General features: G+C 46.8%; 3 protein-coding genes across 7 annotated transcripts in view; 1 reads left to right on the top strand and 2 right to left on the bottom strand.

Moving 5' to 3' along the window:
* The window catches only part of DIAPH1 (diaphanous related formin 1), a 112,197-nt gene extending 110,318 nt beyond the window's left edge, over window positions 1–1,879 (bottom strand). For 4 of the 5 annotated variants that reach the window (XR_014056934.1, XM_081501079.1, XM_081501081.1 and 1 more), the window contains exon 1: window positions 1,641–1,879. Coding sequence is in view for 3 of the 5 variants with exons in the window: in XM_081501079.1 (XP_081357205.1) it covers window positions 1,641–1,757 (117 nt within the window). In the remaining 2 variants the exon portion in view is untranslated. Of the gene's footprint in view, window positions 1–1,620 lie in introns of all 5 variants that reach the window. The other variant, XR_014056935.1, reaches the window with a different exon arrangement.
* RELL2 (RELT like 2) overlaps window positions 1–15,479 on the top strand; it is a 21,190-nt gene continuing 5,711 nt past the window's right edge. Inside the window, exons 1-2 of the mRNA XM_081501107.1 lie at window positions 1–266; window positions 661–799. The gene's annotated coding sequence lies outside the window, so the exon portion shown is untranslated. The remainder of the gene's footprint in view (window positions 267–660; window positions 800–15,479) is intronic.
* HDAC3 (histone deacetylase 3) overlaps window positions 3,930–15,479 on the bottom strand; it is a 13,000-nt gene continuing 1,450 nt past the window's right edge. Inside the window, exons 3-15 of the mRNA XM_081501100.1 lie at window positions 15,155–15,297; window positions 12,783–12,864; window positions 12,596–12,652; window positions 12,421–12,476; window positions 11,901–12,034; window positions 11,343–11,423; window positions 10,891–10,964; window positions 10,670–10,734; window positions 9,247–9,336; window positions 9,064–9,122; window positions 8,734–8,813; window positions 8,270–8,427; window positions 3,930–4,582 (exon numbers count right to left, since the gene is read on the bottom strand). Of these exons, the coding sequence (XP_081357226.1) occupies window positions 4,513–4,582; window positions 8,270–8,427; window positions 8,734–8,813; window positions 9,064–9,122; window positions 9,247–9,336; window positions 10,670–10,734; window positions 10,891–10,964; window positions 11,343–11,423; window positions 11,901–12,034; window positions 12,421–12,476; window positions 12,596–12,652; window positions 12,783–12,864; window positions 15,155–15,297 (1,149 nt within the window). The 3' untranslated portion in view covers window positions 3,930–4,512. The remainder of the gene's footprint in view (window positions 4,583–8,269; window positions 8,428–8,733; window positions 8,814–9,063; window positions 9,123–9,246; window positions 9,337–10,669; window positions 10,735–10,890; window positions 10,965–11,342; window positions 11,424–11,900; window positions 12,035–12,420; window positions 12,477–12,595; window positions 12,653–12,782; window positions 12,865–15,154; window positions 15,298–15,479) is intronic.

Genomic DNA, 15,479 nt, shown 5'->3' on the forward strand with positions numbered 1-15,479 from the left:
AAAACAAAAGGATACAGAAATAGAAGATACACGGGCCCTAAAGCTTAAGACTTAGCAGGAAAGCTCCCTAACTAGAGTGTCATGCTTATCCTAAAGAAACCTAGGAGAATGTTGCTTTGATCACCAGTAAGGGAAGGTTGCCACTACTATTAAACCCACATTTCTGGGGGAAAAAAAGATAGTCACCAGATAAAAACAGGCACTGACTTGACAGCCTATAGTCACTGGAAAGGACAGTTCAGAAGCACCTGTCTTGATGGAAATAGGTAGGAAGAGATGAGTCACTATTTTAAATCTGTTCACTACTCTCCACATCTCAACCCTCTACGTCCCAAAGCAACATTATCTTCCTGTTTTCATCACTTTCTCAGTTTTCTTCCCAAACTTGTGGAGTTGCCTCAGAATGCTAATGGGTGGAGATAAAAGAGAAAGAGGGAAAGTTAGAAACCATTTGGTTAGTAGAAAGAGACACTGGGGCGGCGGAGTAAATTACCTGGGAGAGAAGACTACAAAACTAGTGAGGAACGGTTATTAAGATCCAAGACGCCCTATCTGGGACAGCGCCCCCCATCTTTCCCCGGACAGAGTAAAAACCAAGATTCAGTGTGAGCAAAGATAGTAGGATGCCACGGTGTTACACGAATACCAATGTTCTTTCAGACTGGAAATAACTGGCAACTGAGGAAAGCCAGACTCTTCCACAGGTCGGGAAAAAGGTTATCAGTAGTCTTGAGGCACAAGAGGTAGCGGAAGAGCTGAGACTGTTACCATGAAAATGCACAGAAGACAATATAATCAGGTACTCAAAAACTTCTGGACCCTTTTAGTCCGACTTCTTCCCCGTGGGGGAGGTTGATCACCACTCTTAAGTCAAGAAGGGCATATTCTTGAGAGAAGTTCCAATCCCCTGACAAGTGACCGATTAGCAACAGGGCAAAGAGATAGGTTCTCTGGATGGGGAAATACTGGAAAGCCAACTACAGTCATACTTAACGACCAGAGGAACTGGGCAGGAACCCATTTCTGCAATCACAAGGACAAACGTCCAAGGGAAGAGGGAAGGTAGGGCCCAAGTCAGGTAACATTCCTGAGGGGAAGGATTATCAGGTGACACCGGGCTGAGGGCCCAGAGAGGGGACTGGGCGGGAGCAAAGTTAGCAGGTGAAAGGGATCAAGCTTGGGGGAGGAAGTGACCTTTGGAGAAGCAAATAAGAAGATACCAAAAAAGGGGGGGGGGGAAGGGTAGTAAGAGAAAATGGACCCAGAAAAGCACTGAGGCTAGAGATAGAGAAGGCGTGTTCGGGTAACGGAGGAAGAAGAAAGGAAGTGGGGCTGAGAGGGAAGAGATGGGGCTGAGACCGTCCAGGGCTACGCGGGGTAAGGGCAGAACATGAGGGCGGGGAGAAGGGAGGTGAAGAAAGCCCCGAGGTTGCCAGGGCAAGAGCCGGGTGGGACTCCGGGGATCCCCGAGGTCCCAGAGCGGTCGGAGGTCGGGCTTCGGAGCAAAACGAGGAAGGGAGGCGCGGGGGCGACTCCCTAGAAACGGGCTTGCACCCCTGGGGCCAGCTGCGGGACGTCTCTGGGGTCCTGAGGGCAGTTAAGGGGCCAGCCTGAGGGAACCAGGTGGGAGGGACACTCACAAATTTCTTGGATTTGCCGCCGTCGCCGCCTGCCGAAGGCAGCTCGTCCGGGTTCCGGCCCTTCTTCTTGTCCCGGGTCCCGCGGCTGGGTCCCAGGCCCCCGCCGGGCGGCTCCATGTCCAGGTTTGCGTTACTAGTGACCCCGCGCCCACGCCGCTCCCGCCCGGCAGCTCCAAGCCCGCCGCTGCCGCCGCCGCCGCCGCCCAGCAGCTTCTCAGTCCGCCGCCGCGCCCCGTCTCATTAGCATGCCGGGCTGCGCGCGCCTCATGAATATACAACGGCGACGCCTCGCTCCCGCCCGCCTGCCCCACTTCCGCCCGGACCCGCAGCCCCTACCAACGGGGGAAAGGAGAGGGTGGAGGAAAGCCGCGGAAGCGCACTACCTGCCTGGCGGGCCTAACCATTTGGACTCACGTGGGGGGGTGGGGGGAGTGGGCGGTGTAACTCTCTGGAACAGCGCCGCCTGCCGGTTGGAGCGGTGCAGGCCTCCCTGCTCCCACGCAGTGCCCACGTGGCTGTGAAGCCTGGACCCTCTCACACCCCAGACCGAGATATTATTATCTGAACCAAAAAAGTCGCCTAAGAGAGACTTATCCTGACAGAAAATTTAGTGCCAGGCTTTCCAGGATAATAGTTTTTATGTGTTCAATACCCATGGAGCACGTGAAAAAATAAAGTGATAGCTACCATTTATGTACCAAGAACAGAGCTTGGTTCAGGGCCAGTGCTAGAGCAAACTCTACTAATTGTGGAGTTAAATTACCTAGTTCTAAATCCCAGGTCTACTACGTTCCATGTTCCTAATCTGGAAAAACTAGTTATTGCCACTGCTGTGCCTGAAACTTAATAATAGTTAACCATTCACCACACACTTGTTCTATGCCAGACCCTATGCAAAAACACTACGTGTATTTTCTTACTGAATCTCCACAATGACATGTGACAGATTCCACTAGTCTCACCATTTTAAGGGCAGGAAATTTGTACAATGACAATTGAAGTGACTTGCCCAAGGACACATAATTGACAAAAAAATTAAAACCAGGTTGGTCTGATTGCCAAGCCCTGTGTTTAAAAAGGATTCCCTACTGACATGAAGAACTAACTCACTGGAAAAGATGCTGATGCTGGGAAAAACTGAAGGCAGAAGGAGAAGGGGACAACAGAGGATGAGATGGTTGGATGGCATTACCGACTCGATTAACGTGAGTTTGAGTAGGCTCTGGGAGTTGGTGATGGACAGGGAAGCCTAGCATGCTGTAGGTCCATGGGGTCCCAAAGAGTTGGACACGACTGAGCGACTGAACTCAACTGAATTGACATAAACCAAACTGAGTGAAAAGAACAGGCCTTCTCTAAAAGTGTGTTCTTTGCTCTCCTAGCTTGATTCTTCCCTCACCAATTTCCTCTATTTTCCCAGCTACATCTGGTCCCTTGTATGAAAAGCATGTGGCCCCCAGTAGGCCCTAAAACTCTGGACTTAATTATCTTGCTCACAACCAGCAAAAGATTTCAACTGCATGTTCCTGGAGGACAGCCAGTGATTCACTAGGGAGCCGCCAGCGCTCAGTCTAGGGTCTGGTATGTTACAAGGACTCTGCCAAAATGGCTGGCTCCAAAATCTGACCTTCAGCTTTTACCTTTCACTTTCTAATTGCCTGATGGAGAGTTGCATAGGACTGCCCAGCCCACACTTCAAACTCAATTTGTCCAAAACAGTCTCAAACAGCTACTTACTTTCTAAGCTAGAGTGTTGAGAAACAGACGGGATCAAAGCATGGAAGGAGTGATCCAGGTATTACTCTTCTTTCCCATACCATTGTCTACATCTACTAAAGCATTTCTCTTCCTTCCTACTGGACTGTAAACTCCAGGGAAGAGTCCATACTTGTGGCTACTATAGTATCCAGAGTCATTCTTCACATAAACGATGAAGATAATGAGCAACTGCTTCCATCAGGCACTGTGTTAAGTACCTGAAATGTTTTCTCAGTTTATGTTAACTAGCATCACCAATCCAAACACCCAGGACTAAACACCTGAAGTCATTCTCTATTCCCTCACTTAAGCTACTAATCTGCCCAGGTTTGTCTAATTCTTAATTAAAATGCTCTATTAATGCCCTATATATGAGTAAGATAATCCATGTAGAATCCAGATGCACAGGTACTAATGTAAGCTAAGTGTTAACTATGTTAACTATGATTTTTATTATATACATCATCATCCCATTTCCTCTCTTCACACACAGGCAGCTAGTAAGAAGAATATTCCTAGAAAGGCAAAAGGTACAAAAAATACCAACTTGGTTTATTGGATAAAAAGAGTGGTAAAACAGACATAAAACCAAAAGTCAGAACAAGACATTTTCACATCCTCCCCCATCTCAAAACCATACTTCCCATCATCTGGGTTAGGATGTTAAGGAGCCAGAGCCCCCTAAAATCCTTTACTCTTCACCTGCACTGGAAGCAAGGCCCGTATTAGGAGAACCCAGGAGAGGAGGAGGTCAAAGGCAACCTTACTCCTGTCTGCCCCTTCACTCCTAAAGTCTCTGGGTTGGAGGGAAGTAGGGAAGGAATAAGCGAGCCAAAAGGGCTAGGACTGGCCTCTAGGGCCCAAGCCCAGGCTGTCCTAGAGATGGCTATCCTTGCCCCCACTCAATCCTTAATAGGTACCATTCTCAGGCCTTGAGGGAGAGAAGAAAGGGGATAGTTGGTTCAAGAACCAGATGTGGTCTCCAAACCCTCCCCCAGGGTTGGTAAAAGCTCTGAAAGTAACCTGACCAGGGGTGGGAGAACCACACTTTTTCCCTCCCACCCAACCAAGAGGTAAAAAGGAATTCCTGGGGACATAGCAAGCCCAGCGCCTCTTAAATCTCCACGTCGCTTTCCTTGTCATTGTCATGATCTCCATCATAGAATTCGTTGGGTGCCTCTGGCCTACAAAGCAAGGGAAGAGAGAAAGAGAGGTCAGGCTCCCACTCTCCAAGCTCAGTTTTCTCCCACGTAGGCACCCTGTCTGGAGCCACTTCTCAGGCCCCCAGTCAGGGAACCACTCCTCTCCTTCTGTTGGTAGAGACTGATTGCTATTCATTCATCCACTCATGTAGTCAATAAACATTTACTGACAGACTACTCTGTGCCAGACACTGTCATAAGCCTTAGCGACACAGGAAAGAAAAAACCAGATGACATTTCCGCCTATCTTCAAAAAACTTACCTAATAAATGAGACTGACAATAACTAACAAAGGAAAAACAAAAATACGGTAATTTCAGATGGCAGAAAGCACTATGAATAAAATGAAATAAAGGGACGTGACTAAGAGTTATGGGAGGAAAAGAGTAAAATTTCAGACAAGATTATTAGGAACAGTTGTTCTGACAAGGTAAGACCTGAAGACTAAGAAGCTGGACAGGCAGACATCACAGGAAGACCACTTCAAGCTGTAAGAAAACCAAGTACAGAAGTTATAAGGTTATGAGGAAGACAGGTGAGAGAAGTGAGAGAAAGAGGTCAAGACAGCTAGAAGAGAGAGAGTCATCAGAAATGAGACCAGGGACAAGGGTAAGGGCCAACATGCAGGGCCTTTTAAAGTCATCATCAGAAATTTGGACTTTCTTCTAAGTGCAATGGAAAGGAGCATTTTTAGCAGAGGAGTGACACACTATAAACCTGTACGTAGTGGGTGAAGAGATATGAAAGCAATACAAGGCCCAATATGTACCCAATTCTGATTTCTTTTTGGAAAACTATTCTCTGGGAGAATATGAATAACTAAGATATCTTGCCCACAGCTGTTAACTGAGAAAGAAGGGAGAAAGTCATCAAAGAGAAGTTGGGGAACAAAAACAGGAAAGGCTCCCTCTGCCTGAAGAGCAAAGTCTCAGTTACCTCTAAGTGTGCAAGGGTTAAAGGTGAGGAGTCAGAGACTTGGGTTTGAATCTCAGCCCTGGTATTTAACTAGCTGTGAGAACTTCGGAAAGCTACTTAACCTCTGTGAACCTTAGATTTCTCTTCTGTTAATTTAAGAATAGCACCTCTCAGGGTTGTCAGATGGCAAGAGAATGATGACTTTATGGCATTGTATCATGTATAATTTAATATAAATATCATATCCTATATAGCTGATATACTACAAGCATCAAAGACAAGGAACTCAGTGGGTGGTCCAACAGTAACAGAGCTTAGGACAGAGAGAGGCCAGAGGCTTCTGCTGGCTGTTGAGAATAGGCTCTATAATGCAGAGGCAAGGCCCAGATACCAGCCTGGAATCACAGATGAAAAAAACAAACTTTTCCAAAAGGAAGAAACTGAAAAACAGATTTTTAAGATCAATTTCCAGAAGTCAAGCCTCAGAGACCTAGAGAAGCTGAGATGGAGCTGAGGGGTCAAAAAGGATCCCTGAGGCCAGATGTTCAGATACATCCTCAACCAAGAGACGAAATGAAGGGGTACACATGGAGGAGAAGGGTTGGAGTGGTCCCAAAGGTCTAAGCTGTAAAGCCCAGGTCCAGCGGAGAGATCTGGAAGTATGAACTCTTAAGACAGAGAGAAGATTCTGGAAAGGACTGAGAAGCCTATCTGACTCTGCAGCAGAGTCGACTCAGACTTCTTAACAGTGCGTGGGAGCAGGACCAGGTGTCCTGCAAACATCCAGCTGTGGTTATCCCCAGTCACGTTAGGAAATCTGTTCTCTATTAAATGCATCTGTTTCTGCACTTCTGGGTTCTCTTGTCTTTTTCCTTCATTTTTCAGAAAAGCTTGTTCAGCTTTTGTGTTTTTTTTAAAGTCTATTCTGGTTGTTTTTTCCCCTAATTCAGTGCATCTGTAAATATTTCAATATGTATCTGAGGAAGGTAAAGATATTAAAAAAGACACACATATACACAATACAACTAACAAATCTGAAAAAATTAACAGAGGAAAGAAATCTAAGGGCCTTACAAGAGCAGTATATGCGCAGTGACCTGTCCAGCTCAGAATCTGGAAGGAGTCAGTAAAATGCTGGCAAGAATATAAACTGTTATAGACTGTCTGGAAGGCAATTTGGCAACAAATAAAAAAAAACTTAATTGCACACAGCCTTTGACTTAGCAACAACAAGTCCAGGAATCTAACCCACTCAAGCACTCAAAGACGTATATATATATGGGGATTCACTGCCACACTCTTTGTAACAGTGAAAAAACAGGAAATAATGTAAATGCCTGTCAATGGCACTTGGTTAAATTATGCTATGTCCACACAGTGGAATATTATACAGCTAATTAAATAACGAAACAGATTTTTATAGATATTGGCACAGAAAGATACACTGGTAAAAAAAAAACTTGGAAATTGTAGAACATGTACAGAATGATGCAACTTTTATTAAAACAAAAAAGACTGCACAACACTGAAAATGAGTGTATGTGTGCCCTTGTGTTTATACATAAATGTTGAACAGTGCAACTGTCATCTACAGAAACCGGAACATGGACTTAGAACTGGACACGGAACATGAAACTTAGAACTGGACATGGAACAACAGACTGGTTCCAACTCAGGAAAGGAGTACGTCAAGGCTGTATATTGTCACCCTGCTTATTTAACTTATATGCAGAGTACATGGTGAGAAATGCTGGGCTGGATGAAGCACAAGCTGGAATTAAGATTGCCAGGAGAAATATCAATAACCTCAGATATGCAGATGACACCACCCTGATGGCAGAAAGTGAAGAAGAACTAAAGAGTCTCTTGATGAAAGTGGAAGAAGAGAGTGAAAAAGTTGGGCTAGATCATGGCATCCGGTCCCATCACTCCATGGCAAATATATGGGGAAAAAGTGGAAACAGCGAGAGACTTTATTTTTTGGGTCTCCAAAATCACTGCAGATGGTGACTACAGCCATGAAATGAAAAGATGCTTACTCCTTGGAAGAAAAGTTATGACCAATCTAGACAGCATATTAAAAAGCAGAGACATTACTTTGCCAACAAAGGTCCATCTAGTCAAGGCTATGATTTTTCCAGTAGTTATGTTTGGATGTGAGAGTGGTACTATAAAGAACGCTGAGCGCTGATGAATTGATGCTTTTTAACTGTGGTGTTGGAGAAGACTCTTGAGAGTCCCTTGGACTGCAAGGAGATCCAACCAGTCCATCCTAAAGGAAATCAGTCCTGAATATTCATTGGAAGGACTGATGTTGAAGCTGAAACTCCAATACTTTGGCCACCTGATGTGAAGAGCTGACTCACTGGAAAAGACCCTGATGCTGGGAAAGATTGAGGGCAGGAGAAGGGGACGACAGAGGATGAGATGGTTGGATGGCATCACCGTCTCAATGGACATGAGTTTGAGTAAACTCTGGAAGTTGGTGACGGACAGGGAGGCCTGGCGTGCTGTGGTCCATGGGGTCTCAAAGAGTCAGACACAACTGAGCGACTGAACTGAACTGAAAAGTTTTACAATAAATGTATGCCACTTACGTCATTACATCAGGGCCAAAAAAAAAGTGTGAGATGGTTGTATCCTGAAGAAGGTAAACTGAGGACAATTAGACTAATGCTGTCTAACTCACTTTTTCCCTCTTAACTTCCTCCAAAGCTTGCTGGAATCCCCTGCTCTTATGTCCCTGCTCCAGACCTGCTGTAGTTTTCCTCGGGACCCCTCTCCTCCGCGTCAGCCTCATCAGTCCTGTCATAGGTTAGGAGGTCTGCCGGCACGTCGTGAATCTGGACGCTAGGTGCATGGTTCAGCATCTTCAGGTTTTCAAAGATTGTCTGGCGGATCTGGTCCAGATACTGGTCGGAGATGAGAAATAGACAATGAGCAGCTCCCAGTGACTCCCAGGATGTCAATGCTTGTAGCTGCCTTTTGTCCCTACAGTCCTAGTTTCAGTCCCATTTTGCATGTTAGTTTGAATCCCCCAGCTGGTAACTGTCCCTCCTCCCAACCCTGATTGCCTGTGCTTTCACCGGGGCTGCCTCCTAGCTGATAACAGAGAGAGTGATGGCTGAGATTCTCTTCCCTGGTTTCTCTGATTCCCCACATCCTGGACCTTTCCTGGGCTCCTCCACCCTTGTGCTCAGCTTCTCCAAGTTGCTGACCTGGCGTGAATTCTGATTCTCGATGCGGGTGCTGACATCCGGATGGAGCGTGAAGTCTGGGGCAAAGTACTCGAAGTATTCTTGGGGAAAAAGGAGGAGACGTGATGGCTCAAATAGACACAGGCAGGTCCCAAGAGTTGCCTATCTCTTTCCTTTCCATCCAAAACCCCTACATAACAGCTGCTGAACCTTTTTCCCCCTCTAGGCCCAGGGGTTTAGTCTGCAGAGCTCTGAGAAAGTCAAACTTCCCACCTGCTTTCAAACCAGGCCATTCTATGGTCTTGTGAGAATGGCCTTCTTGTTGTGGGGGCATCATGGGGTTGTCCTTACCGCTATAGGGAAGCTCTTCACTAATGGCCTCTTCTACCAGCAGCGATGTCTCATATGTCCTGAAACAAAACAGCAGAGCAGGGCAGGCTGAGCGAGTGGGCTGAAAGGTCCACTGGCCATCTCTCAGGGAGCCCCTAGCTCACACTGTACAAGGGAGAGGAGGAAAAATGGGGGCATGCTCACCAGCAGCGGGCAACATTCCGGACAGTGTAGCCACCACCACCTAGCACCAGTAGAGGGATATTGAAGCTCTTGACATATTCAACGCATTCCCTGGTAAAAGAAACCAGAGGAATGGATGGAGGAAGTTACCATAAGCCAGAGTACACACTTCTAGAGACTAACTGGAAAGGGGCACAAGGAAACTAGAAATGTTCTGTATCTTGATCTTGGTAGTGAAAATCATTTGAGTTATATCCCTGAGATATGTGCACTTTATTGTCTGCACGTCGTGTCTCAGTGAAATTTAAAACAGAGTGCACTCTCACCTCTGTCCTGCTCAGCAGGACACCACCCTGGCACCTCACCTGTTAATCAACTAGTCTCACCAATGTACCAGCAAGTGCTGTCAGTTTAGCCACCAAAATATAACTCACATCACTTACCTCTCTCCACCGCCACCTCCTCCAGCTTAGCCCCCTGTCTAAGACAACACCAAGAGCTCCCTAACTGGTCTTCCCACTTCCGCTCCTGTGCACCCAGCCCCACCCCAAACCTTTCTCCATTCAGCACTCAGAGCAGGTGGTTTTTTTTTTTTTGGCCGTGCCGCAAGCCATGTGAGATCTTAACTTCCCCAACCAGGGATCAAGCCCATGCCTCCTGCAGTGGAAGTGCAGAGTCCTAACCACTGAACTGCCAGGGAAGTCTTGAGCAGTCACTTTAAAACTCAAGCTGGTTCATGTCACTTCCCTGCTTAACACCAGTCAACAGTTTCCCAGCAGATCTGAAATATAATCCAGACTCCTTAGCAAGGTCTAAAGGCTCTGCACGACGCCAACGCTGCCGACTTCTCAGACATCACCTCAAACCACCTCCAGCCTGCTCTGTGACCTACCTAGCTGGTTTTACTTCGTCTCCTCCTCTGCCCTGTCTCGGCATCTCTGCATGTGCTCCTCACCGCTTGGGATGAACCTCCATCTGTTTCTCTTATGGCTCACTCCTTTCAGGCTCCAGGTCTCAGCTCAGAATTTTGGAAAATTCTTTCCAAATCACAGTATCTAAAGTAGTTTCTCCACTGTTATCCCGTATCTTAGCTTTCTATCTTTTTCTTCCATAGAATTTATAACAATCTACCTATCTTGTTTGCTTACTTATAGTTTTGCCTGTTTCCTAGGCTGAACTGTAAACTCCATGGGAGTTCCCTGACTGCCTCCCCATCTCCTAGTACAATGCCTGGAACACAACAGGTGCTTAAAAAAAAACCTAATGTGAATGTTGCCAACTGGGGAACACTGCTCAAGATGACACTTCCGGTTCAAAGTACAACATGTAGCTATTTTTGAGTCTCAAAAGGAGGTGAGGCTGTTTCCCAGCCTACCCCCGTTCCATGTATTGAGGCCCAAGGCCACTTGAAAACCTGGGGGAGTGGAAGGAGAGCAGTTCTTACCCGTGTCCTCGAATGCTGAGGTTGAAGCAGCCCAATCGATCACAGCCCAGAGAGTCAGCTCCACACTGCAAAAATCAAAACCCCAGGTGGCTGCAGTGAGACAACTACTCAGAATGTCACCAATGTCCTTCACTTCCCTTCCCCCACCACCCTAGGGATTCTCCTCTTTCCTGCTCTCTTCCCTCAAGCCTGAGTGCCTGAGGAGGCACTGACAGTATTACCTGGAGCACAATGCACGTGGGTTGGTAGAAGTCCACCACCTGGTTGATAACTGGCTGGAAAAGGTGCTTGTAACCTGGGAGAGGGCCAAAGATGGGCACCTGGCACCCCAACGGGATGGGGAGACAGGGAACAAAAGGAAAAAGGGGGTTCAGAGAGCATGTAGCCCAGGAAAGGGGCAACCCAAAGGGACAACCATTGGTTCCAAACTTCTGGGTGGGGAAGTTCATGAGACTTCTGGAGGGACTGATGGAAGCTAATGACCTTTTTCCCAGAAAAATGCACATACACACAATATGTTGCATACAATTTCCGGGGAGCTCATGGTCCCTCTGAAGGCCATTCATCCTGAAGGACACCTGGCCCAACAGTAGACAATACCAGGCAGAAGAGGTTAACTCAAGGAGAGAGAGAGAAGGAGCCTAGTGAGCAGAGAGAAAACTTTAGTACGTACTCTGGTCATCAATGCCGTCCCGCAGGGGTACGTTGAGGCAGTAGTAGCGGCCACTCTCTGCTCCAACTTCATACATGTCACCTGTGGGGAAGGGGGGATGGGAGTACCAGCTGCTTCAACCCCACCATGTACTCTGAGGGTCTCTCACTCCATCTATGTACGTCCGCCACACATTCCCTCAAACCACTAAGTCTCTTGCAGCTTGCATTCATTCAACAGATACTCTTGGAGGGCCTACTACTAGCCAAGCTGTGAACTAGGTATCGGGATACAGCAGGAAAAAGAACTAATGAAATAAATGAAATCCCACCAAGCTCATATTCTTGGGAGGTAGGCATGATTAGGTGGGAGACAGTAAACAAAACAAAACCCCACAATAAATTCAAACAGCAATCAGTGCTTGAAAAGAAAAAAGGAGAGTGATGTGACAGAGTAACAGGTGATCAGGAAAGGTTTCTCCAAGGAGTGGCCACCTGAACTGAGACCTGAGTCTGCAGAGGAGGCAGTCATAGTAAGAGCTGAGGAGTATGAAGGGGACAGGCATTCCTATTCCCATACCTGTGCCAGGGAAGAAGTAGTTTCCGTACTTGTGGAAAGATACTGTCATGACTCGGTCAGTGAGGTAGAAGGCTTCCTGAACCCCGTCGCCATGGTGGATGTCAATATCAATGTAGAGCACCCGAGGATGGTACCTGGGGTGAGGGCAAACCAGCGTCTGAGGCAGAGGCGAACCCCAGGAGGAAAAGCCCCCAACCCACTCCTCCCAAACACAAGGCCAGAAATTATGAAGAGTCTACTTTGGCCCAAGTCACCTGAAACCTAATACCACCAGTTCCCTAAGGGCAACCCTGGGGCTCCAGCCTGGAGGCAGGGACAGGAGAGGGATGTGCAGAGAAGGCTGAAATGTGAGCAGGCAGCGGGGAATCTGCAGCAGAGCACAGGAAGAGGCAGCCTGAGAAAAGCATCAAGAACTTGGGAGAAGCTAGTGGGGGGCTGGAGGTCAGGGTCAGGGCCAGGGCAGTCTCAGACCTCAGCCAAGAGCCTCGTAAGTGGCCCCATCTCCTCCCTGACTACTTACTTGAGCAGCTCCAGGATGCCAATCACAATGTCATTGACATAGCAGAAGCCAGAAGCCTATGGTAAGATAGTGTAGTGGTATTACAAAGAAATCCTCCACCCAGCTGTCCCCCGACTGCCATCCTGACCGCCTACCCTAGCGGAGCTGTTGTCTCCTCCATCACCTCCTCACTCACCTCAAACTTCTTGGCGTGGTGCAGACCACCAGCCCAGTTAATGGCAATATCACAGATCTGAAAGACAAACCCCCAACTCATACTCCTTCTCCTGCCCAGCCCCTAAGCTGGGAGCTCAGGGTCATGGTTAAGGCCTTAGATTCAGGGACCCACAGGAACGGGGAAACAGGACTCAGGGTACAGTTACCTTGTTGTTCAGCTGGGTTGCTCCTTGCAGAGATGCGCCTGTGTAACGGGAACAGAACTCAAATAGCCCGGGAAACACAGGGCTGCAGGAAGAAGAGCAAGTCGGAGCCCTTTTTCCTCTGTCCACTTCGTTCCTTCGCCTTTCTCCCCAGCCCAAAGCCCTATAGTCTCCTTTCTTCAATAACCCCTTCTGCCCCTCCTACATACATACCCAAGTTATCTGCAAATTCATTCAACAAATATTTTGGACCAAACCATATACTGAGACTTGTTCGAGGTACTGGATGGGAAATAGAGAAAGGCAGTGATAGTAGTGTTAATTGCACAAAGAGCATTCACAGGGCCCCAGGCTGTGGCCTGAGGGTGGACTTTACATTCCCAGACCTATAAAGTGAACTCAAAACTAGCGAGAGCAATAACACAAAAAACAAGAAAGCTCCCAAGACAGCATGTGCCTGAACAACCCAATGAGCAGGGTAGTGTGTGTGGGACAGACCTCTGGGGCTGGTGTGGTCAAGAAAGCATTCATGGCATGAAGCTTTGTGGTGGCTTGAAGGCTGCGAAGGCCCTGGAGAGGCTGAATGGGGAACAAAGCGTATTCTGAGAAGACACCCTGTGCAGCAGAGGTGTGGGGATAAGGTTGGGAAGGTGCTCAGTGCCAGCCTAAGGAGTCGGCCTCAATCCTCCAGCCCAGTCTGCTTCTATTGGTAGGCTCTTTCGGGGAAACCGATTGGTGTAGTGTTTAAAAACCTAGACTCTGGACCTGAATCCTGCCACTGCCACTGTCCAGGCTAAGTTATCAAAATCTCCTCAAATTTCAATGCGTGTACTTAATGCTTACCATCATGAAAAGGACTATTATATCTCAGGGTTGGTGCAAGAATTAAGTGGATATACCAGTAATCCTCAGCACAGCAGAGTAAATTACTCAAGAAACTGTAGCTGTTGTAGGAAATTATAGGATCAACAGCCTCATTTCTTCAAAAAATAAATTCAAGGAATTCCCTGGCAATCTAGTGGTTAGGACCCCATGTTTTCACTGCAGAGGGCCTGGGTTCAATCCCTGGTCAGGGAACTAAGATCCTGCAAGCCAATGCGTGGCAAAAATAAATAAATTCAAAGGCGAGAAGGAAACATTAAGGGTTAAAAGTCTTAAGAGATGGAGCCACCAAATACAATATGTGGACCTTGTTTAAATCCTAATTTAAATAAATCAACTGCAAAAAAGAAAAAATATGAGACATCTGGAGAAATTTAAGTACTGACTGCATATTTGATGATATGAATTACTGTTGATTTTTCAGGTGTGATGATACTATGCATTTATTTAAAGAGTATCATTTGGAGATATATAGTAACATATTTATAGACAAAAGGGAGTGACATCTCAAATTAGCTTTAAAATAACCTAATGTGTGGGGACACAGATGAAGCAAGATTAGCCATCTGCTCTAAGTATTGCAGCTCAGTGATAGATAGATGGGGGTTCACTGTACTATTCTGCTTGCAGAAATGTTTAAAATTTTCCCTAATAAATAAAAAGTTTAAAAATGAATGGAGCAGATGGGAGCTGTTGTGGTCACTATCTTTTAGTGGATGCAGACTAGAATGGAAGCAAGGATCATGGCTTATCTTTGTTGGCCACCTTTTCCCCACAAGACCTAACTTTGAGCTGACTTCTCATATGAAATAAGCTCAACATAAACGTGGTCATACCTAAACACTCTCTTACTTTTTAAAACCTTCCGATGACTTCTCCCTACTCTAGAAGTTAAAAACCCCAATTCATAATAGGGCTGTTTATTTTTTAAAGGCCCTACCTATCTCTTTAAACACAATTCAGATCACTCTTCAGATATCGTGGGTGGCCTTTTTTCTGTTCTTTAAATAAGTCACACTCTGTCCTGCTGCAGACCCTTAGGGCATATTGTCCCTACTTGTCATTCTTCCCTTCATCCTCCATCCTCTCAACTATCTTTCACCTAATCACTTCCTACTTTCTTTAGAACTCAACCCAATCTTCATTACTTCCTCTAGGAAGCTGCCACTGACCAGCCCAGCCCAGGCTAGATAATTCTCCCATGTCTACCCTCTCATAATGTGTCATGTACCTCTCCTCTAGAGGACTTAGCACAAGGGCTATATTCAAATTGTGCTGGTATTGTTTATCATTGCATCCCTAGCACTTAGCACAGGGCCTGGCCTAGAGCCAATAACCAATCAACATTTGTTGAATAAGCAAATGAGTAAATGATGATTCATTGACAAGTATCCCCTCCCACCCCTACATATCTTCCCACTGCTGCCATAAGATCTCACTGAAATGCCTGGCATCAAGGTGCCTGGCATAAAAGGTCCCAGTTCTCCCCTTACCAGTCATCACCCACATTGAAGGCATTAAGGCTCTTGGTAAAGCCTTGCATATTGGTGGGGCTGACTCTCTGCAGGAAGTCGATGTAGTCCTCAGAGTGGAAGCGGCACATGTCATGCTGGGAGGCCTGGTATGGCTTGAAGACCTTGAGAGGGAAATACAAGATGAAGTCAGGCAGGGTCAGTCCTGCTCATCTGGCTGAGACCGACCACACTGAGCCCAGCCCTGGGGACTGTCCAAAACCACACACAGCAGTCCCCTCGCCCCCTCCCCCCCAATCCTTGTTATTACATGAGACAAAGGTCCGTGAAGAAGAGAGACTCTGAT

This window comes from Giraffa tippelskirchi, chromosome 6, assembly GCF_054371585.1.
Source record: "Giraffa tippelskirchi isolate mGirTip1 chromosome 6, T2T-mGirTip1v1.2.pri, whole genome shotgun sequence".
Classification (NCBI taxonomy): Eukaryota; Metazoa; Chordata; class Mammalia; order Artiodactyla; family Giraffidae; genus Giraffa; species Giraffa tippelskirchi.